General features: G+C 36.7%; 1 protein-coding gene across 2 annotated transcripts in view; it reads right to left on the reverse strand.

Annotated features, from left to right (window-relative positions):
• The window catches only part of CFAP99 (cilia and flagella associated protein 99), a 61,557-nt gene that overhangs the window by 20,934 nt on the left and 15,199 nt on the right, over positions 1-25,424 (reverse strand). Inside the window, exons 4-10 of one of the 2 annotated variants that reach the window (XM_069795162.1) lie at positions 22,951-23,045; positions 16,485-16,597; positions 14,122-14,296; positions 9,353-9,433; positions 7,120-7,185; positions 6,118-6,177; positions 1,532-1,620 (exon numbers count right to left, since the gene is read on the reverse strand). In XM_069795162.1, the coding sequence (XP_069651263.1) occupies positions 1,532-1,620; positions 6,118-6,177; positions 7,120-7,185; positions 9,353-9,433; positions 14,122-14,296; positions 16,485-16,597; positions 22,951-23,045 (679 nt within the window). Of the gene's footprint in view, positions 1-1,531; positions 1,621-6,117; positions 6,178-7,119; positions 7,186-9,352; positions 9,434-14,121; positions 14,297-16,484; positions 16,598-22,941; positions 23,046-25,424 lie in introns of both variants that reach the window. The other variant, XM_069795172.1, reaches the window with a different exon arrangement.

Below are 25,424 nucleotides of genomic sequence, written 5' to 3' on the forward strand. Positions count from 1 at the left end.
CATAAAATGTTTCTAGTAGTCTGTTGTGATATAAGGTGTTTGATCTCTGCAGAGAAAAAAAGTGGTCATCACAAAGTCGTTTGACAGATATATTTTACTTCCAGTCTAAAAGGTGTTCCTACTATGTGGAAAGCCTCCGAAAGCCAAGCTAGAACAAAGTGCATGAGGGCATGGACCTGAAAGTTTTCAGTAAAACGAAGCCCCAAGAGAGGGCAAACTTTAGCTACATATGGATTCTCATAAGGAGCAGGGAGAATCAGGCTGAAGGTATGTATATTTTCCCAGAGGATTACTTTGCTTAGAGGTAGAAAGAACAAAGAACAAACAACTTTTCTCTTTGGCAATCTCCTTGGCCACTTTAACGCAGAGAACTAAAAACTTTTCTGCTCAATTCTATTTCTGTTTTGTATTTTGTCAATTAAATAATATTGCTGTAATGAGGCAAAGAAGTATTCAGCTGTTAAGCAAAGCCACATTCTTAGTTTTTGTGCTCACTGAGAGAGAAAAGCATAGCAAAGCCCTGGGGCAGGCCTATCAAAGTCCTGCAGCAGAGGAGTGAATGAGCCAAGAACTAGGGCAGAGACACACAAATGCAGTGAACTGAGTCTCCCCAATGCATACATATATGTATCTGTTGTGTGTTAAATGCAGCTGAAGATTAAAACTCATTAATATAAAATAGTGTTAAGTTACAGGGAAAATCTATTCCTTTGCTGAGTGGAACAAAATTTTGCTAGAGTGAACAGTATCATAAGTAATACAAAAGAACCTCAATATACATACATAGCTGATAACAGAACCTGAGTGATGCATAATATCTTACTGCTAAAATCTTGATCCATATACGAAAATTTCCTAGGTCCAAAGACCAAATACAACCTTAGGCAGTCATTCCGGGACTTAAAATGCTAACAATATTTAGTGCTTTGCCTGCTAAGTCAGGTGGATTAGAAATAATACTAAATCAAGATGACATGATATAGGTTTTATCTTTGTTAAAATTATTAGTGAAAATGTTCTGTAATTCTAGTTATAGAATACAACCTGCAGTGACCATTCAGGAGTCGCCCTCTCCCTAGTTAACGTCTGATGAAAACCTATGCTGCTGAATTCCTTATGAAAACCATTGCAGAAAATGGGGATACATGAAATTATTTGGCTTAATATATATGCATCTTTTATAATGGACACAGAATTAGATGTGTATTACGTTCATTATTTATTCTGGAGAATCGGAATAAATATAGCAAGTGATCCTTATTGGACTTTGCAAGTGGATGCTAGCCAGAGTGCTAAATCAGAACACAGTCACACTGTATAGCATCTACTGTAAAACAATGACTTTAATGTAGACTTTTCATTTCAGTCTGCTTTTCTCTTTGCCAGCCATGTTTATAGAATAGCTTCCTAATGCCTTACAACAGATCCATTATTTTAGTTTACCTGTAATTTACTTAATTATTTTTAATGTGGTTAATTATTCTATATCCAGGGATGTGAAAAGTAATCTGAGAAAGAAGCATGATTATACCTCTTGAGCTCCTGTTCCATTTTCCGCTGATAGAGGGCACCCTCTCTTAAAATAGCTGCAGCATTTAATTTAATAGGTATATTGTCAATCTGTCAGGAAAGGGAATGTATATACTATAGTTAGTAATGTAAACCATAAAACAGAATATAAAAACATTTCAATGGGTTAAATAAATCGACCTAAGACAGCATAAATTTTGCTTAAAGCATTCATCTAGCACTAATCTGACATTCACAATGAAATTGCATGCTGTTCATAAACCACTCAAGCTGCTTAAGAAATCAGCAAAGTCCCCCAAGTGGATTATAAATTTGTAATCACTCTTGGACCATGTCAAATCCCACAGAATGTGTTCACTTTCTTTCATTTTTTTTAGTGCTCGTATAGATAGTGTGCAGGGATTCCATCTGCTTTGGACAAAGAAAATAAAACTGCTTCTCTGAAAGACGGTAAGGTAGCCAAAACCATTAAAGTCAAACATAAGCACTACCCTTCATAGGAAGGTCTCAGAATTGTTTTACAAATAATCACCATTATAACTTCAAAATATTTTTAAGACAACTAGCATCACCGATTGCCATATCCATTTTCTAGACAGTAGAAGTTAAGTACAGTTCTCAGTGACTTTCAGGCCTCGTAGTGTAACTTGGAGTAGAACCTGTGGCTGCTTTGCAGTTCTTCACAGTTTTGCCTTAGGACTAACTCCCAGACAACCTCTAAATACTGAGGGGGGGAGGGAACAACCTCTCTGCCAGCTAAAAAAGTTCCCTGCACAAGTAGGCTATTCAGAAAAAATGTATCACCTTTGCAGACACATGTAAGAGACCTGATCTGAACCAAGGCAAAACAGTGCTCGTGTGATAAGAACTGGGATCATTCCTGCAGAAAACAAAGCTTAGTCATGACACATTTGACATAAATCCAGACAAGTTCTGTGTTCAGAATCCAAACGTATTTAAATTCCAAATTAACAGCTTAATGAGTGGCTAAGAAACAGATGCACAGAATCACTCAAGCTATATACTGCAAATATTGTATGCACAAATAGGTACTGCAGTCTCCTGAAATACATAAGCTAACTGGAAAAAGGATGTTTCATAATTGATATTAATTAGGTAGGTTGAGGATAACAAACACATGCTATCACCTAGAAATTCACGAAGTAGAATTACTCTGTTTTCGACACAGATGGCACATTTTAATGGACAAAAATTAATTACCTGTCTGTTTCTTGACAAAATGATGATAACTTGAAGAATTTAGGAAAAAAAACCCAAAACTATGTATTTTATTTCTTTTGTTTGACTCACTGTACTTACTCTTCTTAATGCCTAATGATGTCCTTCCTTCTTTTTGGTCTACTTCACAACTCTTGTCACAGACTTCTGTATTATATGAACATTCCCTCCGCAGCCTGTATTTTTTACACTATACTGTGTACAAAACGTCTGCTTAGAGTAGGCATTTTCTCTGACACATGTAGAAATTTTCATATTTTTGGCAATTACCTGTGTATACAGATTTCATATTCTGTATTTACTAACTGTCGTGGTTTAACCCCAGCTGGCAGCTAACCACCATGCAGCTGCTCGCTCACTCCCCCCCCAGCAGTGGGATAGGGGACAGAATTGGGAAAAAAAAAGTGAAACTCATGGGTTGAGATAAAGACAGTTTAACAGAACAGAAAAGGAAGGGAAAATACTACCACTACTACTAATAAGAGAATACACAAAACAAGTAATGCACAATACAGTTGCTTACCACCTGCTGACTGATGCCCAGCCAATCCCTGAGCCGTGGTGCCCCCTGGCCAACTCCCCCCAGTTTATATACTGGGCATGATGTAATATGGTATGGAATACCCCTTTGGCTCCTTTGGGTCAGCTGTGCTGGCTGTATCCCCTCCTAGTTTCTTGTGCACTCCCAGCCTCTGCTGGCAGGGCAGTATGAAAAGGTGAAAAGTCTTTGACTTAGTACGCTAACAACTGCTTAGCAACAACTAAGACATCAGTGTGTTATCAACATTGTTCTCATCCTAAATCCAAAACGCAGCACTATACCAGCTACTAAGAAAAGAAAATTAACTTTATTCCAGCCAAAACCAGGACCGTAACTATAATTTTGCTAGAGAACTGAACTAAGAATGATTATGGAGATACCTTTAACTTCAGTTTCCCAGTTTATTAAACAGAAATATGACTGTATGACAATGAAACAGAAATATAACAGCCTGTATAGTCAAAATAACTAGGACTCCCAAGATATATGCAGACAGATATAAGTAAAATAACTGAATAGATTCTTCTATATCATGTAGTATCAAGGAAGTTTTGACTTTTACTCATTCTCTTCCTGTTATGAGATATCTTCCCTTTTTTCAAGATCACAAAATGGAAATAATTGGGAAAATTGCAGAACACTGTAGTTCTTGTGGAAAAAAAATTGTATTCACTGTTGCCACCTAATGAACACACAGTAGCTCACCAAAACCAATAAATATGTAAAGAGCAAGGCCTGATATGAGCAAGAGGCAGACTGACACAGTGATGATGCATTTGTACTGTCTCATTCTTCCAGTGAAAAGGATTAATAGATATTTTGTAACAGCAATGAGAAATAATTGCTGCTGCACATAATGAATGTGTTTGAAATGAAAAAAATTTATTTAATGTACTGTGGGTGTTCTAAAAAGAGGAAAGGAAAATACTAGTTGGTTAAAACATTATATAATTTCATTAATTTGAGGATGGATTATAATCTTATTTATAGATCTTGGATAAACTTTCCTCTTAGGATTTGTCTACTCACAGAGTTGCACAGGCAGGAAGGCAACAGGAGTAGAAAGTATTTTAAAAGTCAATAACAATATGGCTATCTCAGCTTGAAAGTTATAGCAGCATCTTGAATATCACCTAACCAACCTTTAAGGCAAATGTGTTTAGACAAGATAAAACTGATTGTGCTCCTAGACGAGATAATAGCAGGTGTTAGAAGTGGCCCTGATAGATGCCATAAGGTGTCAGATCCATATTTTTTTAATGCAGTTAGGCAGATGGTTTGACTCTTATTAGTCCACACTAAGGTTTCAATATTTTACATTATCAGAAAAGGAAGTGGAATATACATAGTCCTGAACTAAGCCCACATAATTACAGGTCATGCTTGTTTGGGTTAACCATGTAAATACTTCCTGTTTTGGTTTTTTTTCCCTGATTTTGAGTGCAGAAGGAACTGGGATCTTACTACTTTCTTGTAATTTAAATGCTGCTGGATTGTAAGCAAGCAGACTGAGTAGGTGATACTGTTATTAAAGATAACTTCAGTATGTGATAAATGCCAGATATGCTTTAGAAATAGTTGCCAGATGCCCAGTTCCCCAAGCAGGGAAACAGTCTTTCCAAAGTGTATATGAGCTGTACCTAAACATAGTTTTAAAGAGTAGGCAGACCCACTCACAAGATACTTGAGGTCACAATACAAGCACAGCTTCCACATTAAATTATTCTGCATATGAACGTGAAACAAATGAAAGGTGACAGATTGAACTATGTAAGACTGAAGATTATCTGTAGTACAGTTATTACAGAAATAGCAATGTGAGTTTTCATGTGTTATACCATTAAGGCTGAACAGCCTGTTTTCCATGTTTACAATTCTCTGAACCTTGGAAATCCTAGCAAAGAAGCAATCAGTATAGTGGATTTTATGACCTCAGTGTGTCTAAAGAAAACAAGACAAACATCCAGACTGATTGTATATTGTGTACCAGACCGTCATCAGCTGGAATGATTGCTCAGCATTCTTTAGGATCTCATTTTGAAACAGTGATTTACAGACACAAGATTCTTCTGTCCCTATGCTGAGTTCTTAAACCAGGGGTTTACAATTCTTTTTTTTCCTGTGGACTATTCTCAGTCCTTACCATTTTACATCAAAACTTCTCCCTTTGTAATAGAAAACACTGTTAAGGCAATGTGGTTACATTGTGCAACTACACACAACTTGCCTGTCAGGGCCCTCAGGGAACAAACAGGTCTTAATTGCCCTGATCAGCCTCACCTAGGACTGGTCGGGGAGCCCCACTTAAGCTCAGATATGGGCTTCAGTCCTTTCCCATTATGCTAGAAGTAATTCTGCTCCTGGTTGTCCATCCAGTTCTGTCTCCTGCTGTCATGGACCTGGGTTGCTGCTGTAGCCTTGTCTCCTGACTGGACTCCCTTGCTTTGCCTAAAGACGAGTTGCTGTCAGGAGAACCTGTCACTACCACCAGCTTTGTCATGTTCAGATACTGTGGCCTGGCTGGTGAGGACACTGACTGTGCTTTCATTACCTTTGGCTCCTTGTTTCTCTTCCCTTCTGGAGTAGCCACACTCTTGCTCCCTGACCATTTCTTTGTGGATTGTTAATGGTGCATAGGCCAAAATTTATGAGCCATAGACCCAATCCATCCCATGCTCCTGGCCACAGAACTTAGTGTAAAAAACATGGATTCCAGTAGAGTTTGCATCACCCCAGAATTTGCATGTGTGTTTTTAATTCCAAAGTTTTCAAGTACATCTGACAACAGTACCTTAAAGATTACTCACCTTGCTTTGGATCTTTTGAGCCTGGAATGCTGGTTTACTCTTCATACTGTCATGTGTGTTCTGCAGTTCAAACAAAAAATACATTATTTCATTTCAGAGACAGATTTTCAAGTACTCAGCAAAAAATACTAGATATTTACCAAAAATCACTCTTGAATATTCATCTAGAGTAACAAGTACGATCACAGGGGACATATTTTGGAACTGTTATATCCACAAAAACATGCTATGTACGCCCAACCATACCAAATGACCATACAAAGGTTGGTCCAAATATTAATTAAATCATGCTAAAAAAGTAAACAGTGAAGTTTTGTTTGACTATGAAATATTACCTATATACATGAATGTATTCAGCTCTTAACTGAAATAGATATTGGGAAGACAAAATAGGGTGTCAAAGCACACTTCGTGAAATTATTAAATACTGGTAGAATTCTACTGATGGTTATTAATTTAATTTTATGGTGTTAGCTATAGATACTGATGTGAAAGTGTCTGGTGCCATGGGAATGAACACAGTGAATAGAATATGCAGATGTGATGCTGAAATGAATATATTACATACATAGTTAGGTGACATAGTTGTGAACTGGGAATCAACCAAAGCAAGAATTCTGTATGAATGGGACCGTTATTCCCTCAGCTTGGCTGCTCTGTGGCATAAAAGTTAATGGAAAAAAAATATCTGGGTTTAGAGAAATATTGCCAGTTTGGAGACTTGTTGAAGTAGTATCACAGGAAAGCTGCTTGTCTCAAAACCAGGAGAATAATAAAGCAGCACCAGAAGTATAGGAAAAGGGGGTTGTGCATTACGCATCTAAAGAGGCAAATATTAGTATATGGATGTGAAATGACGGTACAGCTATAAATGATAGCACGTAATTCCTAACCCCAAATAAAGAAAAATTTTCCAATACTTTGAGATATCTTTAAATACTCCAGTCATTTTTCATCTTCATACTGGGGGATTTTTAGGTAATAAAGTATTTTGTAGCATACCTCTTCCTTTTCAGACTTCATCATTGCACACCTGAACTGGTTAGCATTTGCTTTCAGGAGCAGATCCTAAAATTCAAGCAATTAGGTTAAAAAGTATGGTACATTTAAATTCTCTAAATAAGAGCTTTCTGTCTCGAAAAGCCTTGCAGCCCTGACCACTGTATTATTTTTTTTCCAATGAATTAAAGCTTGACTTAGTATTTATATGAATTTTCATTCCTGGTTAAAGACCTGAAGTAGGCAAGTCTTGATTTTCTACATAGTTCTGCCTGGTTGTATCCTTTGCATAGGGCAACAGGCCTTTCATAGGTCTGCCCATATGAAACATGTTGCTCATCCAGAATTCAACTTAAAAGCCTCATAATTATCTATGGCACATCGGTACCATAGGTAGTAACCGTTTCTACATAGCTAACAACCAATGGCGTTGTTTTTGAGTTAAATTAGAAGATTACTGTCAGGGGATCTGAGCCCCAAGGGTTGCTCCAATAGGCACACACCCAACAGTAATTCCACCTATCATTTTAAAGGGGGAAGTACAGGCAGCCACATTTCTAGTTTTTGGATATTTCTTTTGGTTGTAAACCAAATGTCTAATCAAAGCTGTGAAACACAGACTAGATTTTTTAATGGCTTTCTGTACAGCAGCTGTCCATAACATCAGCGCTTCCATAACTGTCTAGAGTATGGCTTCCAGTGTTCTCACTCCTTCTTACAGATGCTCAGACTTGGTACGTCTAGCGACAGTTACAGCTTCTGCAAAAATGCTATGAAACAAGTGGCATTTTAATGCATATTTCTTTTAGGACCCAACATTTCAGCTTGTTTAGGAAACAGTCTAGGGAACTGACCTCTGTGAATGCTTTGGATGCCTTTTATAACATTCCAGAAGCGACAAAAAGTGCCGTTATTGCAGCTATAATTTCTGTGGTGGTTTTCCTTTGTTCCTTGTATTCATGCATTTTCTCCAGTGAAGAATGTGGCTGGTTTTTAAGTGATTTTATAGTTGTCATAGATTTTTGACAATACAGGCACTGTGATATCTTGCTTTTCCTTCCCATTTTTTTCTAGGAAGTTTGTACGTACAAATAAGCACACAGACAAATAGGCATGTGCTTTCTCCACAATACGGAAATAATAAAAGGATAAAAAATAATGTTGTACTGTTTTATAATGAAATATCAAGCATAGGTAATGTGATGGGCCAGCAAAAGGAATGCAAAGTTTATCCCCCTAGAATCTACCACACATTAAAGCATTTACTATAGTTTAGGAACAGAATCCAATGCCCCTTTCACAAGGACATGAGGAGAGCCCAGAACAGTGATAAATGGATTTGTACTGGCTAGTGAAAGCTAGAGTAAGGCATTCTCAGAATGGGGGTGTGAGAGTGCAGATAAAAAGGAGTCAAATAGCATGCCTTTTATCAAGCTTATACTGTTATTCGATTGGATATGGTGATTGCAGTGTGGGGAGGAAGAAAGTAGAAACTAACATTTAATTAATTCCCGTCCAAGGAGAAGATGACAACAATCTGCTTTAACTATGATAGGAGCTAACTCATTGGACAGGATTCATATCAAAGTTTGGATCAAATAACTAGATCTGTTTCTTTGTTTTTCCAGGCTCTCCCTTCTCCTGCTCTCTTAACACACAGACCATGTACTCTGCTTCTTTACAAATCATGACTTCCCACTCTCTCAGCCTGCTGAAGGAAAAGAGTATGGAGCCAGCACAAAAAAGAAGTCAGAATCTGCTGATATTTTAAAACAGTGGGTGATGACATGTGGTTATTTATCAGTTACTATAGAAAAAAAACCCAAAATACTGAACATATTTTGAAGCCTTAATTATTAAGTGAATACCTTAAATATCCACGTCCTGTGGGAGTAAAAGAGCCATCAAACTATTTCTAGCTTGTGAAGAGAAGAAAGTAATCATGTTCTTGCTACCTTACATGGCTACTTGCATAATTTTGCACATAGTACTTATATAGTGAATAAAAGGTGGACCTTGTCTCAGATAATTAATAATAAAATAAGGCAGATGGAAAAAGGGTGATAGAACAGAACAGAGGATACAAACTTCATGACTCTAGAGAAAGAGCCAGGAACTATTAGGTGCAAAAGCAAATATGTTTCAGATAAAGTTCCAAGACTTGTGAAAATGGAACATTACAGAAGAAACAGTTTAGAAGAAAGGAAAGACTAGAACAAGAACATAATACACTTACTTCTGCTTTTCGGCGATTTTTTGTTTTGATTTCCTCTAGTTGCTTTTTTTCCTTTGGAGGTTTGTAGGTGCTTGGGGGAACCTATATTAAAAGGCAATAGTCTCTACAATATCGGGTATAAAACATTCCAAGCGACGCATTCTTGCAGGAAAAAAAAATATTTACTTTTACCATAGAACAGCTGCAGTTATTTTTTAATTATTGATTCTTTTCTATTAGTGCCAGTGTAGAAGACATGGACAGATTCCAATTAGCTGGGACTACCCAGACTTTTCAGTCATGTCCAATGTACTATAATCCCTAGTCAAAAGACCAGAAAGAAAGAAAAATCTGAAACTAGTACAAGAAAGCCTAAAGAAATAATAAATACTATAGGCCCTATCAAGGGGAAAAAAATGTTGCCAGAAGGGGAAAAGTTCTGTTTGGCATCTCATAAACTTCAGCTTCACAGCACTGACAGCCAGATAGGGCAGCTGAATAAAGTTAAGCTATGGATCTCTCTGGCACAGTGTGTGGTAGAAGCAACAAGTTACAGAGACTCCAAAGAAGTTTAGGGAAGAGAAACCCTTTGAAGTTTATTAAATACCCAGGAACTTCATTGTAGCTGAGGAAGTCTTTGAGCTGAAATGGTGGGAGGCTGAGAAGGCAGTTGGAGAAAGCAGCAGCTATGCTTGTCCTGTCCCTGTAGTCTTCCTAGACCTCTGTGTTTGGCCACTGCTGGAGAAGATAACACTGAGCAAAATGGGCCTTTGCTCTGGTTTACTATGGCTGCCCTAATGTCCTTGTAAGGGAATACCACTGGAGGTATAGTTTAAATGTTTGGAAGCAGAGGACCGAGATGGCCCTCCTAGCATTAGTCAAAGATTTGGGAAAGCATTAACATGTCAGAAAGTGCTACAGATAAAATGACCAGGAAAGACTTTTCGTCTGGCTGTCATTATGGATCAACAGGAGACTAGGGACGGTATGGTTTTGAGTTAGGCTGAAACCTCTGGTGGATTTCAATATTTGCTTGAGCAATAAATCCTGCCCAGAAGCAAACTCTGAAAAAAGACTCGATGTCTCCTTCCTATGTGGGTGAGATAGTCTGCCAGTTTAGTGGACATCTGCTTAAATATTTATCTTGCTAAAAATGTTCTAGTTCAATTAGAAGTTACAGAATTAATTCAAGAATTAATGGGATGAATCTATAATCTGTATTGTACTGGAGGTCAGATTGGGGAACATGGGGATCCCATCTAGCTTTATTGGACTATATAAGAGCTATGCTTTGAAAAACTCATGAATCTGATGTACTTTCCACTGCCTTTGCTATTTGACATCATTATCTACAGGCAAAACAAATGCACAAACAGAAGCAGCCAGCAATTAAATGCACCAGTGAGACTGCTCAAGTATTTTTGTGAGCTTTTTAAGTGAAGTAGAACTGAAACTATTTCCCAGCAGTATCTAAGAATTTTTATTATGCTTTTAGGGATGGAGAAATTAAAGCCCAGAGGATTTGCAAAGGGTTGCACAGGCAGTGAGTATCAGTTTATTTCACTCTTCTTCCTAGTCATGTGCTTTACCTGCAAAACTGTACTCATCTGCCAGTGTAAGCTGAAAATCTCTCCTCAGAAACTGCTATGCTTATTCCAAGTAATTTAAGGAGGACACTTTTCAATCAGCTCTGTTTCAAAAATGATCCTAGCCTTGTAATTTAGCCCTCAGATATCATGGTGTTGAGTACCAATCAGACAGACAGATAGACAATACAGCAATTACCCAGTTGCTGGAATAGGATGAATAAGTCACTATAAATAAATTGTAAACTCCAGAGATCAAAAGACCAAACTGTACCTACTTAATCCTAATGTGAAAGAAAGGGGGCTGGGAGTAAGAGACACCAACCTTGCTTTTCCTCTCCATCCAGTGGTCAGGCTCACCTGTGCTTTCTGGATACCTTTTTACCAGAAGTTTATTTAGGGAGTAGGTACCACAAGAAGTTTAAGAAAGAACAAAATGAATAATCACTTTGAACTTCAGTAGTCATCACTCTTCTATTTTTTTAAAGTTACTGTTGTAAGATGGACAAGGGCAAGCTAATGCAATGCTATTGTATTAAGAGCTTCTATTTTTATACATAACAAGATCATAAAGATAAATATACTGTTGGGTCTATATATTTGCAAACAAAATCCTCCATATTGGCCAAATGAATTCACCCATTTAATTATTTTAAACAATCAGCAACTCCACTCATGAAGCACAGCTGAAATAATAAGGAAAATATCTAAAATATTCACTAAATCTGGCTGAATGGTGTTACAATAACATCTCAGTGCAGCCTTTTTATTTTTTTTTAAACTACATTATTGGTTTACAGAAAATCTAAAAATAAAATAATTGCTTTATTATTCTAGTACAGTGGTGATATTAAAAGAATGGATTTTATTTGTAACTCAAGGCCAGGATATCCAAGGAAGTTAAATGTGTCCAAATCATTTTGCATGTTAATCAGGTTTAAGCACCTGTCTCCATTTGTTTCCTTTGCAAACTTCAAGCTAAAGCACTCATTTTTCTTTGTAGAATTGTATTTATGAATGTGTATATGCATATGTGCATGCTTGTGTGTGCATCCATGTGCTTGTGTATAAAGGACAGTGGAGAGAAGAATTTATAATCTTTAGGCCAAATATTTAAAGGAGTGAAATGTTTCATTATTAAATTTCAGAACTGAAGTGTTTTTCACTTACTGTCCCCCATTTCTGATGAATGTTTATGATGATGAATGATTATCCTAACTTTCTAGGCCTATGTTACTCCAGTGAAACTTTCCAAGGTCTGTGGAGAGTCCCTTCTCAATACAGAACGCTAAGACAACTAACTACTCTGCCTTCTGCAATAACCCCAATCTCCAGTCCTCTCCTGTGAAAGAAGCATGTGTTCAGTGTACAGGACAGCAGTACTATCCCAGCTCCTGAACTCAATGTATGTGATATATCTCATCTTACTTTGCATTTTATTTCTACTAGAGAAAATAATGCAACCTAGCAGAAATACCTAAAATAATAATCCTGTTAATCAGAATGAACTAATTTCCCCATAGGGATGCAAACTTATCAATAGTCATTGCTCGAAATCCAGACACCTCCATATGAATTCATACAGCAGTTTCAAAGTCGAGCACTAACTACACCTATAGTTATTGTGACTACAATAGTCCCTGCTAATGTACCACATGACAAGTTCTTTGACAGATGCATGAGAACCATGAGAAAAATTGGATATCTCATAAAACGAACAACTTTGTGAGAAAATTTCTGCATCTGATTATGGCATGTAATCTGGAAGATCTTTATTTCCATGCATTCCTCTCAATTACATACAACTGTCCACCATACAGTAGCCAAAACTATGGCCTGCTCTCACTTTACTAACTCTTTCTTGCCATCTGGGCTGTCTTTTCAGTCTCTGTTCATTTCAGGATCTAAAATGGTGATACTGTCAACAATATGGCAAATTAAAGTGAAGCTTTATTTGCTGAGATAGGTACAGAAATGAGCACAACATATGTCACTACTACGCTAATGGTTTTAGATTCACACAAGCTTTTAAATTTGCAGACTTGGCCAGAATGTAAACCAAATTTAGTATAATCCTAACAACACAAATGAACTTCAGTAAATGCATCTACATTAAAGCAAATCTATTCTAAGAGGGGCTGCACAGCATAAAGGTACTAAAATGACAGCAATATGACTCATTCCTATACTGATTAAGTAGTTATTAAATGCAGTTTTTCAGAGCCTGGTATTAAGCTGTTTCAGTGTAAAATCCCATTAACTGTATAACACACTACCATTAAATTGCTCGGCCATCCTGAGATGTAAATGGTTTCTAAGAGCATTCAACACATGTATTATTTAAAACCTGAAGTGCTAATACAAGGTGGCAGATAATGCCCAAAACTATGACTTCCAAGCTCACTTCCCACTGAATTTAAATATACATGATTTTGGAGTCTTTATTAAGTTAGTCATAGCAGCTTGATCCCAAATCTTGTTTGCCTTACCCCAGTGAGCTAACTTAAAACCAGTTGTGTATCTCTGATTTGTACCAGTGTAACTAAATCACAATGTTAGACAACGAGTAAAATAAAAGCTTAGCATTTCAGAGATAAATCTAGTCTCATTTATACGTGAGCAATAAATTTAAACTGAAAAACCTTAATTTTAGACATTCAACATTAGAAAGGAATAAAATTCCACTCTCAAGGAGGAGTTGCAAACCTAGAGTCCATCTCATCTCCAGTGAAATTGCTTTGCCATCTATTTTAATGAGAGTTTATCTACAAAAATCTAACTTCATAAAAAATTTTCATTTGAATGTTCTTTTCTTACCTGCTGCAGTGCATTATCCAAAGCAAACATCTTACAAATCCAAGGACTACCAGAAACACTTGTATCAATGCTGTCATCAGTTTGTACCCACTGTATATTTCTAGCTCCAAAAGTCACAAAACAACTACGGGAACCAACCTTTTCCCTTTCCTTCATTTGGCTTACAATTTGCTTACACAACATTCACTGAAATGAAGAGAATTACTTTGGGTGTTTTTTAGAAATCTGACCTTCAATAACACAGAATATTACAAAAATCCTTGTTGATCTGTCAAAGGTTGTAGTTTTTCTATAATTATTTTTAAAGAGACTATTAACTCCCCTACTATGATTTCGTACACAAGCATACATAAAACTTAGTATCTCTCAAAGCATAAAAAAACTCACAGGTGGCCTTTTTTCCAGTACGGGTATTGGCAGAGGTATAGGAATGGCACGTGGTCTGGGTACCGTCAAATTAAATTCCTTTGGCTGAGTGACCATCGAAGTCTTGACAGTGGTAGTACGATTACTTAATTTATCTGTGAGCTGTTCAATCAGTTGCTGTACTTTTGGCTGCCATCTTCAAATAAAAACAGATTTTTCAATTTTATTTCATTTTTTTCTTTCATACAAACTTACATGCAGTATATGAGGTTGGCATTGGTGCAAATTCTGTAATGCTTTCAGCCATTCAATTTCAAGACCTATGAATTTGTACTCATGATTTAGTTGGACAGTGTTACTTCACCTCTTGATAGATGCTAGTCCATTCAGACTACCAGTGGTGAAATAGCCACAGTTTTTACTGAATAAGCAACTATCTCGCCAGTTTGTTTTGCAGCAGGACCAGACTGTGAATCAGAAAAGTAGCTGTCATAAGCTAAGTACACGCTTAATACACTTAGAAGAAGAGACTGTGAACAAACAGTGGTCTGAGTATTGCCACATTTACCAACTGACAGAGCATACATAAATCAATCTCAAAGTACAGGCAGTTCTAATAAAAAAGTAGGAAGATGTAAGGAGTTTGGTGAATTAGCAAATGAACCCTCAGTGAACCCTGTAGGGCAGTCAAGATGATTTTGATTTCTCTGTGTTTGGATTTTGGCTTGTATGAAGGTTCAGACTTCTTCCAAGGAATGACAGGAAGGCGCAGAATTCAAGGTAAGACACAAACAGGTTATCACAGAGCTAATTATGGTGACAGCTTCATGTCAGTTATTCCTCCTCTATATGTGTTCTATCCATAAGTATTACACATGCAATGGAGCTTTCCCAGAAATTAAAGAGCAGCTGACAATGCAAATTTACAGTAACTTGTTTATGTGACTGTGACCTTAGCTAGTACTGTCATTATGGGATGAGGCTTGCAAGTAACTTCTGCAAGTAATGCAGCTCCATTAAAATAAATAGAACTCTTTATATTAACCTCATTGACATTAGAAAGAGGAATATGAAGACATATTTGAAAGAATTTAAACTACTGAACTGATTAAACTGATCAATGCATTCTCAGCCCCCTGAAGGAATTTTCAAACCCAGTAACCAAATACGATCTTTAATATTTTTGTACAACTTATTTTTACAACTTCTAGACAAAACATGGGTTTGTTACATTGAATGTAACCGACTGTGAAGGACAGCTCCAATAAGCTTAGTGTTAATGAAACAAGCAATAGATTAAGCATCTGCCTGCATACATATGTACATATAAAAACTGTGTGGATATGTGTGTATATCTCTATACATCTCTATCAGTACCTTTATACTCTTGTAAGTATACGTTATAATTAGAATCACTACAATGGAATATATTGAGTCAAATTCTGACTTCAAATATATCCCTGGAGTTCCTGTAGAACTCAGTGGAATTTGAAGTATTGCAAGCCAAATCTATACTATACATTTGCTAATTTGGCATAATCTACATAGTATGAAAGGATTAATTCTATTGACTTTGACATGACAGTTAGAACTAGATGCAAACTCTTTTCCAGCTGACATTGTTTGTAGCACATTTTTGTCTTAACAGTGTTTGCCATCATCTGGGTTAATCTATACTGCAGTGAGGAGGATGTGTGATTGCAGCCACATTGGTGTACCAATGCTAGCTCTAATTTATCTGTCCTGGGTAAAAATGAGAGTGAAAAAGTGACACAATAGGCTGCAGAGCTACCGTTCTCCACATGAAAATGTTCCAGTTTGGCAAAAGTACTCATGCTACTGTATCACCACCTAACCAATGTGTGGACACACCTGGCACCTCAGAGCATTTAAACTGTTAAATGATGTTGCAATTGTGTAAATAAATAATAATTTTAAAAGACTTGTTTACATGCTTATCTGATTTGCTCAGAAGGGATTTTATGACCATCGGCATAAACAAGTCTGTGCATAAAGCCAAACTCAGGGAAGTCAAACATCTATTTTCAAATGCTTAATGTCATACAGATGTTGAAGTGACTTATGAGGCATGAGTCTAACTCTGTAAGATAATTTGGAACTTGGATTTTTATTTTTTTTCAGAGTATGATGTTTGATTTATTCAGGGGCACTGAGAAGCAAATGTACAACAGCTGTGAAAGGACTTTTCTATGAGAGAACCTTGCCTCTGGGTAAGTTAAAGGGATTATTATAGTCTCACGAAGACAAGAAGGGTTCCCAGTGACTTCAATAGAAACAGTTTAACAGCAAATTGAACTTTCAGGGGAAACTTTCTCCAGCTTTTAAACTTTGAGGTGGCCGCAGGCTACTTAAGTACTGCTTACCTTAGCAGTGGATCAATCCAGTTCTCTTTTACATACAGTGAATCGTAGAACTGACTCCATTCATCTTTTATCCATGTGTTCAAATACAAGGCATTGAAGAAGAATCTAAGAAACTAATAATAAGTGGTTTCTTTTAAATACGAATACTGAAGGCATAGTGTATATACGACTACAAAAAGATAGTTGCTTTTACTACAAACACTGCTGAAGAACTTGCCTGTATTTTACCCTGTAATTATAATCCTGGGTGCTAGGTATTTGTAGGTTCTTCTTCATTCTGTTAGGACAGCCCCATGTCTTTCAGCCCTATTTGGTGAAACACTAATAGATAATAAAAATTTTTTAGTGGCATAAAAAAAAATCTAGGGGCTCCAACATGGCGATGTCTTGACACATTTTTATTTGCTTCAGACATTGTGAAACAAAAGGTTTTATTCAAAATTAATTACTACTGCAATACACTGATTTTAGTATAATTATACAATAGAGTTACAGAGTCTAATATACCCACAATCAACTCCTGATTATCTATAGCTAGATGATCCATGGTGCCCAGAAACTTGTCAGGCCTGGCACTGCACCTGAATTACTTAAGTTCCTTTCAGCTTCCTAGGAACTGGGCACAGAGAACTGCTGAGAACTATACTAACTGCTATACAATATGGCTTCTTCTTTTATTGAAATACAATTAATTGGCATATTCCTATCAAACTAGAAGACTGAAATTTGGCACACTTACACATTGTAGGGCTCTATGTGCTGAAGAAATAGCAACTAACATTAGAACTTTGGTTTCCCACTGGAGTTCACCAGAAGGTCAAGAGCCTTTCTTTAAAACTTGAACTGTTCAAATGGCCTTTTGAAACAGACTCTTAAAAAATGGCACTCAGATTCAGCCTGTATCATTTACAGCAATATAAATTCCAAACTTGAACCTGAACTTTTTCATTAAAATTCTTGGAAATGAAAGTACAAGCAAGTATCATGCTGAAATAATCCCAGTAATAGAAAAAAGCACAGTAAATAATACTGACATCATGAGACACACTGGAAAGCAGTGTGCAGTTACTTGAGAAGCTTCAAATGGAGACTGCAGAGCTTATTAGTTCAAACTTGGCATCAGCCCTATCTTGGGTTGGTTTCCACACAGCCATATAAGTCTTTGTATTGAGTTTTTAGTTCTGGAGGAGTACCAAGGAGCTTAATTCACATGTGGTGCCAGGTCCAAGGTGGCTCAGAGCTTTGTGAATAATTCAGCTATAAACAATTCAGATTTGACTCAAGGTGTTTGCTGCAGATGTTCAACAGATGTAGAAAACCTGCTACTTGAAATCTGTAGTCTTGATGTGACCATTTGCATAGAATTAACCTGTAAATTTAGTCTTATTTTCATCTATTGTGCTTTTGGTAGAGTCAAAAGACTGAGCAACAATTGACGGACTAAATGAATATTACTCCCTTGGATTCCCATTCTTGTCTAGAAACTACTGCTCTTCCCCAAAATCGCAGATACTGGCATATCAACACACCATCCAAAAGAAGATATTTCATCCCTAAAAACATGACTATAAACTAAGTGTTGAATTGTGAAGAAGTTGGTTTTTTGGTGCTTCCAGATTCAGTGGAGTTTGCTAAGTATATGGTAAGGGGTGCATTTCATTCCATTGGTCTAGAAACTCATTTGTTCTCCTTATAGAGGATCTTTTTCTGTAGTCCATGCATGTTGGATTACATTTTTCACCTATATGGTGAATATATAGTAATTTGTACTTAAGCAATGTATAAATAAAATGCTAGAAGTCTAGACAGAGTTCATACTCTCCAACAGAATTGATGTATTATATATACACTACTTCTACCAGTTATTTTAACAAAATTTTACATCCAGGTATCCCAACTGTATATATGATTATAGACCCAGTGAATGTGTCCCCTGCCAAAGTACTCTTACTTTACAGAAGGTCCTGACTATACACAAAGTTTATAAAAAATGTGGTTTTAAACCCATGTAAGCAAGTGTGCATACAGGGGTGGATTGAACATGAGCTGATATACTTAAAATGAGGCAGACACAGAGGGGTGAAGATAGTTTCAAATTTCTAGGTATTCAGAGAGCTCACAGAAGAAGCTGATGTAGAAATACTGCAGGTGGTGATTTGTAAATCCTCCAGTTTTCTTTCACTAGCTTTCATTAATCTCAACTCCACCTTCTCTGTGTCCTCAGTATTCCTCTTTTATAGCCTAGTCCATCTTCAGAAGCTTCAGTCAGTTTTCTACTGCATTGCCATGTGAAACTAAGCCTCTGAACTGCTGTTTCAGCTCTCCCTGACTGATCTCCATCTAGGTGTTCTAAATATTTGCTGTAACTATCTTTTACAAAGCACTTGCAACTCAACTACCTCTTCAAGGCAGATGAAACTACAATAAAGGCACACAGTGATTTCTAGCTGTTGTATTTAACAGCTAGCTATTACCTGTTGAGGCCTCCTGCTGCAACACCAGTTATGTACTGGTTATTAACACTTCACACTGTATTAAGACAAATGGGTAATTACGATTGATAAATGCTATGATGTCCTCCTATAAGGTACAGAGAACGGTTAACTGTGTAAACAGATATCAATACTGTGATATATATTTTAGTACTGTTTTAGTCACAGTCCCCAGAGAAATGCTACGATAAGGATATGCCCCAATATGCATCATACTAGAGAAGGCTTTGAATGCAGCCCTGGAACAGTTATCCAGGCAATGCAGGGATTGCAAATGGCAATGCAGCATTACCAGACATTATTTCTGACCAGAGTCTGCCAGAGCCAAAGTCAACAGTCTTGGTTTTGATAATCCATATCATGGATGGCAAATGTTGGCAGGATAAGACCCATGAAGCCATAGCACATTTCATTTCTTAACAATAGACACTTTTGTGTTTTGTGAACTGAATTGCTAGGAAAAATCCCTTATATTTCTGTTTTGTCTTTGGCCACATGTGACACAGGTGACAACCCCAATATCAGCAGTCATTGCTTTTACAGCAGCAAAATGCGGTTTGATGTTTTCACAGATTTCTGTTTGGATGCTACCAGCATCTTTCTCCTTAGAGAAGTCACTGGACAGTCATTTTGGTAACAGCATTATTCTGCTTACATCTCTGTCCTGTATGTTTCAAGAGTTTCACTACTCACAGAGCATGATAACCAAGATTAATTTCCCTTCTAGAAGTGGTGGAATTACACCAGAAATGAATTGTACCCATTTTTACTATTTTAATGTACTCTGGCTGTAGTAAGACAAGTGTGTGTAATTAAAGACTGTTTTGTAATGCAGTTTTACAAGTGGGCTGAATACCTTGCTTTTGAGAATTTGAACACGCCCTGCTAATATTCTTAACGTATTTTTACACAGTGGGATTTCATAGATTTCTAAATAACAAATGAAAACTGGGAAGTTTCCTCATCTGGTTTTATCTTCACATCCATGCAGTCATTTGCAGAGCTGAAATCCCTATATTCACAGCATAAGCTCTTGACTCTTGAGTTAAGGAAGTAACTGCAAGAAACAGCAGGTTCTGTTTCTCCATACAGATCAGCCACTACCTGAGAATGCTATTATTTTAGCTATACACACCCACAGCTATTTGCTGTAGTAGCAAAAGCAATCAAGGAGGTTCCTGTCCACTCCTCTCTTCACCTGCTGATTCTTTCCCTCTTATTGTAGTTTAGTTCTTCAGCTATGCCAGCTGAACCACCTGTAGGACTGTACCTTTCAACTGCAACAGAGAAATGAAGAGGAAGGCAAGAAGCTAAGAAGGCTTTCCTATGAAGAAATTGTAATGGGCAACTCTATTTTGAGGATCCTGAGGTAAAGGTGTAGAGAAAAGTGTCCTAGCTTGGTCTCAGGTCCTTCTGCCGTTGTATGACCCAGCTTGGACTTTTTTTACCCCAATGTCCACCATGAAGCTGATTTTGTCCTACTTCTTACTGATCTTGTTCTACTGTTCCTACCTCATCATAACAGAAATTACAATACCCAGTTCTTATGTAGTGATTTTCCTTTGCAGATCTCAGAAATTCTTTATAAAGGACTTTACTGCTGTTAGAAGCAATCAGAACATGAAACAGAACAAAACAGGTTCTTGAATACTAGAAAGAAAACACTAGTTATTTTGAATTTTTTACAAGGCAATTAGGAAATTATAAAGCTGTTTACTTCAACTTTTTATTTCAAGAGTGTATTTTCTCTAACATACAAACCCTTAAATTTTACAACAAATATAAAAGAATAACATATATGAATAATAGAACAAAAAAATAGGCTTGAGCTAGCAATGCATGTTCTTAGAAGAACAATCACACTAAAGTTACAAAATTGGGTTTTATCCTATGGTTCTGTAATTATACAACCATAAAGAACTTTTGCATGTATTCTTAACATTATAGAATGAGAGCTTATGGTTTTCTATTCAAGCAGATGAACATGTGTTAGTAAGGCAGCATTATTATTCTGCCTGGATATTCTGCCTAAATGAAAATACTTGAACCTGCATCAATCATAGGAAACACTGTGACTTTGATTTGAATGGATTCTGTCACGCAGTCCTTTAAGAGAAAGGTCTACTCACACAAGTTGATCTCATTCAACTGAAGACTACTCATCTGAGTAAGGTTTATCTGCATGATTAAGAAAATTCCATTCAGCCTGTGTTGTGCAGAAAAGTTTATTTTTTGATTAATCTATTCTAAGTAAATATATGTGAATAATTTTTCTGCATCTCAACTCAACTCAGACACAATAGTCATCAGGGCAAAATCTACAGGTCAGCATCCTGAAGAAGAATCCCAAATTTCTGACAACTTGTGTTGCTAAGGCTGCAGATCTGCCTTCTGCTGTTTTTGTCTCTGTTGCTGGGGGGACAAAATGCTGCTTCTAAATCCTTTGCTGCAGGTGCATTAATATAATCTAGCATCCCTTTGGAGACAAAGAACCTCTTCTAATGCAAGCGACGAAAAGCTAGGTACCATGCTGATGAGGATCTGATAAGGTACTTAAGCAAAGTTACATCTACAGGAAAAAAAGTAGCAGCTGCATACCATTGCATAATGCAGCACTTCCCTATCAGAAGAGAGTTATTCCAGACACGGAAGGAGAAATTATCTGAACTAGAACATCAGGGCACTGACGCTTAAGCCATCTAAAGCTAGGTGAATGGAATCAACAAGAGATAACTGGCAGGAAGTAGGAAAATTGTGTTGCTAGCTGAATGAGCTCAAGATGCATCCAATCCAGTGGCTTGTGTCTAAGATGTTTACCAAAGAAGGGGCTGGGAGAGCATTTTAGACAGAGTGATTTGTCTGTCTACCAGATTATGATAATTCTTCCAGCCACTTCTCTGTTCTTTCTAATAGTTAATGAAATGTATAATTTTTGTCTCTGAATGGAATTAATAAAAACCATTCCATAGTAAACCCATCAAAACAAAGTGAATAGAGTGTTTCTAAAAACATTATGCAGACCACCTAACCTACTGTCTCCCTACATATAGAGCAACTCTACTCATTAAAGAGACACTGGCATCCACATGAACATTCAAAGTAATCAGTATAAGGATAAACCTTAGCCCTTTGAGTATCAATTACTAAAATTTGCCTGTCTCTTGAATTCCATATTTGTTATTTGAACACCGTGCTTGGACTATGCTTTGAAACATCTGGATGATCGAAGTTTACATACGCTGTGTCACCAGTAATTTAATTTTTAGCCATTTTTCCTAAGAAAACAGGGCTTATGAGACAGCATTGCCACTCAGTTTATCCCTGTGCCCCTCTTTACAACATAGCTTTTAAGATAATCAGCACTTTGAACCATTTTGAAAGAGAAGCAGAAGGTATATATATATTTCCACAAATTTCATCAAAATTAGCAAACAAGTAGTGGAGCAAACCCCAAATTTGTGACTCCAGACAGCAAAAAGGCAGGCAGAACTTTGTTGTCATGCTTTCTATTTGGCAGCATTGGTTTGGTCAATTGCACATATGTTGTAATGGTGTACTTGGTACATGCATAGCTCCAAATGAGCAATTGGTTTTTGGGAAGGAGAAAAAGTGATGGAGGGACAATAGGCTTGATAATAGATTCATTGCATATAGGGAAAACTTCTTCTCCTGCCTAAAGTCAAAGACAGAATGCAAGCAGACCCAAGAGTGAGTATGCAAGTTAGAGGGACAACTGTAAATCATGTGATTATTCTACCTTCTCAGATTATATAATATACAATTTAAATTGATCTTTGACTGAATATGAAACAGTCACTATGTAAGTATAGAAACTGAAGGTTCTGTATTTAAACAGAAAATAATGCTAATTTCTCAATTTAAATTATCTTGAAAGTTGAGAAAAGTCATCTGATTAATCAAACACCATGAAGAGATCATTAATTATTTTTTAAAATGTTTTGTACTTTCATTACCTTTTGCATTTTTGCAGTGTCCAGAGATTTCACAATTCTGCTGAAGTGCTGAAGACCGAGCTCTTCTAGTTGAAAAGTAGCCAGATAACAAATAACTATCAAAAGATACATAGAATTAAAATGCAGGAGGGAAATTCTAATAAACCTATACCCTATACTCAGCATACTTTGGGATTTAGACTGTTACTTAATTTTAAATAGTCTTCAATATTGTTTATCCAACTAGGCAATATAATGCTTGTAATATGAAGTTATAATATAATGTTAACCCTGTGTTCATTATTAGCATCATGACTCTGTGCTATGGTTCATATAAATTAGTTATCTCTTTCATGAGTCAGATCCAAGCTAGTGCAAATCTGCACAATTTTATGGAATTCTAACAGCTGAGGATCTAGGCACTTACACAAAAAATGTAAAACAATTCTAGTTATCTGAAGTCATTCATAGAAGTCCTTTCGATGCCTGCAAATATCTGTTTGCATAAGTGGGACATCTACCACAGCAGCGTTTGGAATCCTATAAGGCCAAAGGTAAGATCTTGCCATGATTTCACAGTCATTTCATTATGCCAACATCACCACTAAAATAAGCAGCTCTGTCAACCCCTAATTGCTTGTTCTCATCCCCTCCTTTTACTTCATGGTGTTTCTTCTCTTGGGCAAGTACAGTCACCCACACAGCCAAGTTGAAACAGACTGTGAATTTTAACCTGAAGCGCCTTCTTGATCAGTTCACTGGATGACAGCTAAACACAAGTTCTAACTCAAGAGAAGATACGACATAAGGGTGAGAATACATGGCCGGTAATGAGAAAAAGGCCGGCTTGTTTCTTTGGGTAGTAGTACCAGCTTATACAACAAATATCTGCATATTCCATCTGTGAAATTCTGTGTTAGTCTGGCAACAACGCAGGGAGAATAGGAGTCATGTGGCTCCTGAGAGACATGACTGAAAAGTTTCAGACAGCATTATGTTGTTGGAAACAGCTCACTTTTAGTGTAAGCAAGCTTATTCTGAGAAAATTTAATGTGAACAGGAGACATAAAAGGAAGTTTTGATAGTGAATTTTTCAACATATCCTGTTTTTAATGTTTTCAGAGAGGATAGCTCTTATTCTTCTGTTCCAAAACCATAGTTTATTATACATAACAAAAATTTTAAACATAAAATATCATAATTCCAGTATTTATTTCCTTTTTTTTTTTTTTGCAAGTGACTATTTTGCAGAAAGTGTTGTAATCTTTGTTTTTATTCTGAATTAGAATAAAACCAAGTTTTTAAATTGTGAAATTCTCTGGGAAATCCAACCCTGATTCTTGCACTCCCCTCTGGCAAGTATGCAGTTTGATACAGGAAGAGGCATAGTCAGTGCTGTGAGATTTTTGCAGACCTGTAAAGTTCATGAGCGCCTCTATCAGCTTTCATTGACCATATTCACTTTGATCAATCAGGCTCCACTTGCACTGCAGTATTTTAGCTGCCACCAAACAGTAATGATAAAATCAGTAAATTCTGACCAACATGCTGCAGCCAACTCAGTGTATTGTTAGGCTTCAAAATTGTGCTTTAGCATAGCAACATATTTAAGCAGTCTTAGAGAATATACATTTATCTCCTACAAGCTTTATTAAATTCAAATCTGCTCACACATAGCAACAGCCTTTATAAGCAGCTTTGATCATTTAAGTGTCAATGCAGCTTGGCAAAGGGAATCATAAGCAGCTCAAAAAAATGTAAGCCAATGACCTTAGACTCTCAACCTGTTGATACAGGAAAATTTTCTGGAGCCTGCCCTCTGCCTATGATTAATGGAGGCTTTTGAGTGGACCAGTCCTGACAATCCAATTATAGCAACACTCAGCTTAAAGGTATAATTTATGTGCCCCAGACACTGACAAACATGGCTTTGGAGAAATGGAGACAATGAAGCATTACCATTTAGAATAAACTCAAAATACTATTAATTTCATCCTTGGCAGTTTAGGTTCCCTTTCCCTTTCATTTGTTATTTGATTTAGATTTCTATACCTTTCCAGATTATGACAGAAGCAACCAAAATTGCCATAGAAATTTAGTAGCTTTTAAAACATAAAATGTAGATATACTTATATTAGATACATTTTTTTTTTCAACCACTTTGAATCAAATCGCACAGACTTTTTAAAGTACCCACAAAGCTTCAGAACATATCTGACTTAGAGAACCAATGCTAGAGCAATTTGTGATTCCAGCTTATTTAGGGACTTAATAAATCAACCTCAGTATATGCATATCAAATGCATAGTATAAAAATATTTTTAAGTTACTTGTTAATGTACTTCTCGATGCCTGAAATAGCTTTTGGAGTAGTAACTACTCTGATTAACTAGCTCATACTATCAGATATAGTTGTATTGTAACTGATTCTAACCAAGTAACTAATAAAAGGGAAATAATTGACCTCACTCATGGAGACAGACAGAAGTCTATTT

This window comes from Haliaeetus albicilla, chromosome 1, assembly GCF_947461875.1.
Source record: "Haliaeetus albicilla chromosome 1, bHalAlb1.1, whole genome shotgun sequence".
NCBI classification, from domain to species: domain Eukaryota; kingdom Metazoa; phylum Chordata; class Aves; order Accipitriformes; family Accipitridae; genus Haliaeetus; species Haliaeetus albicilla.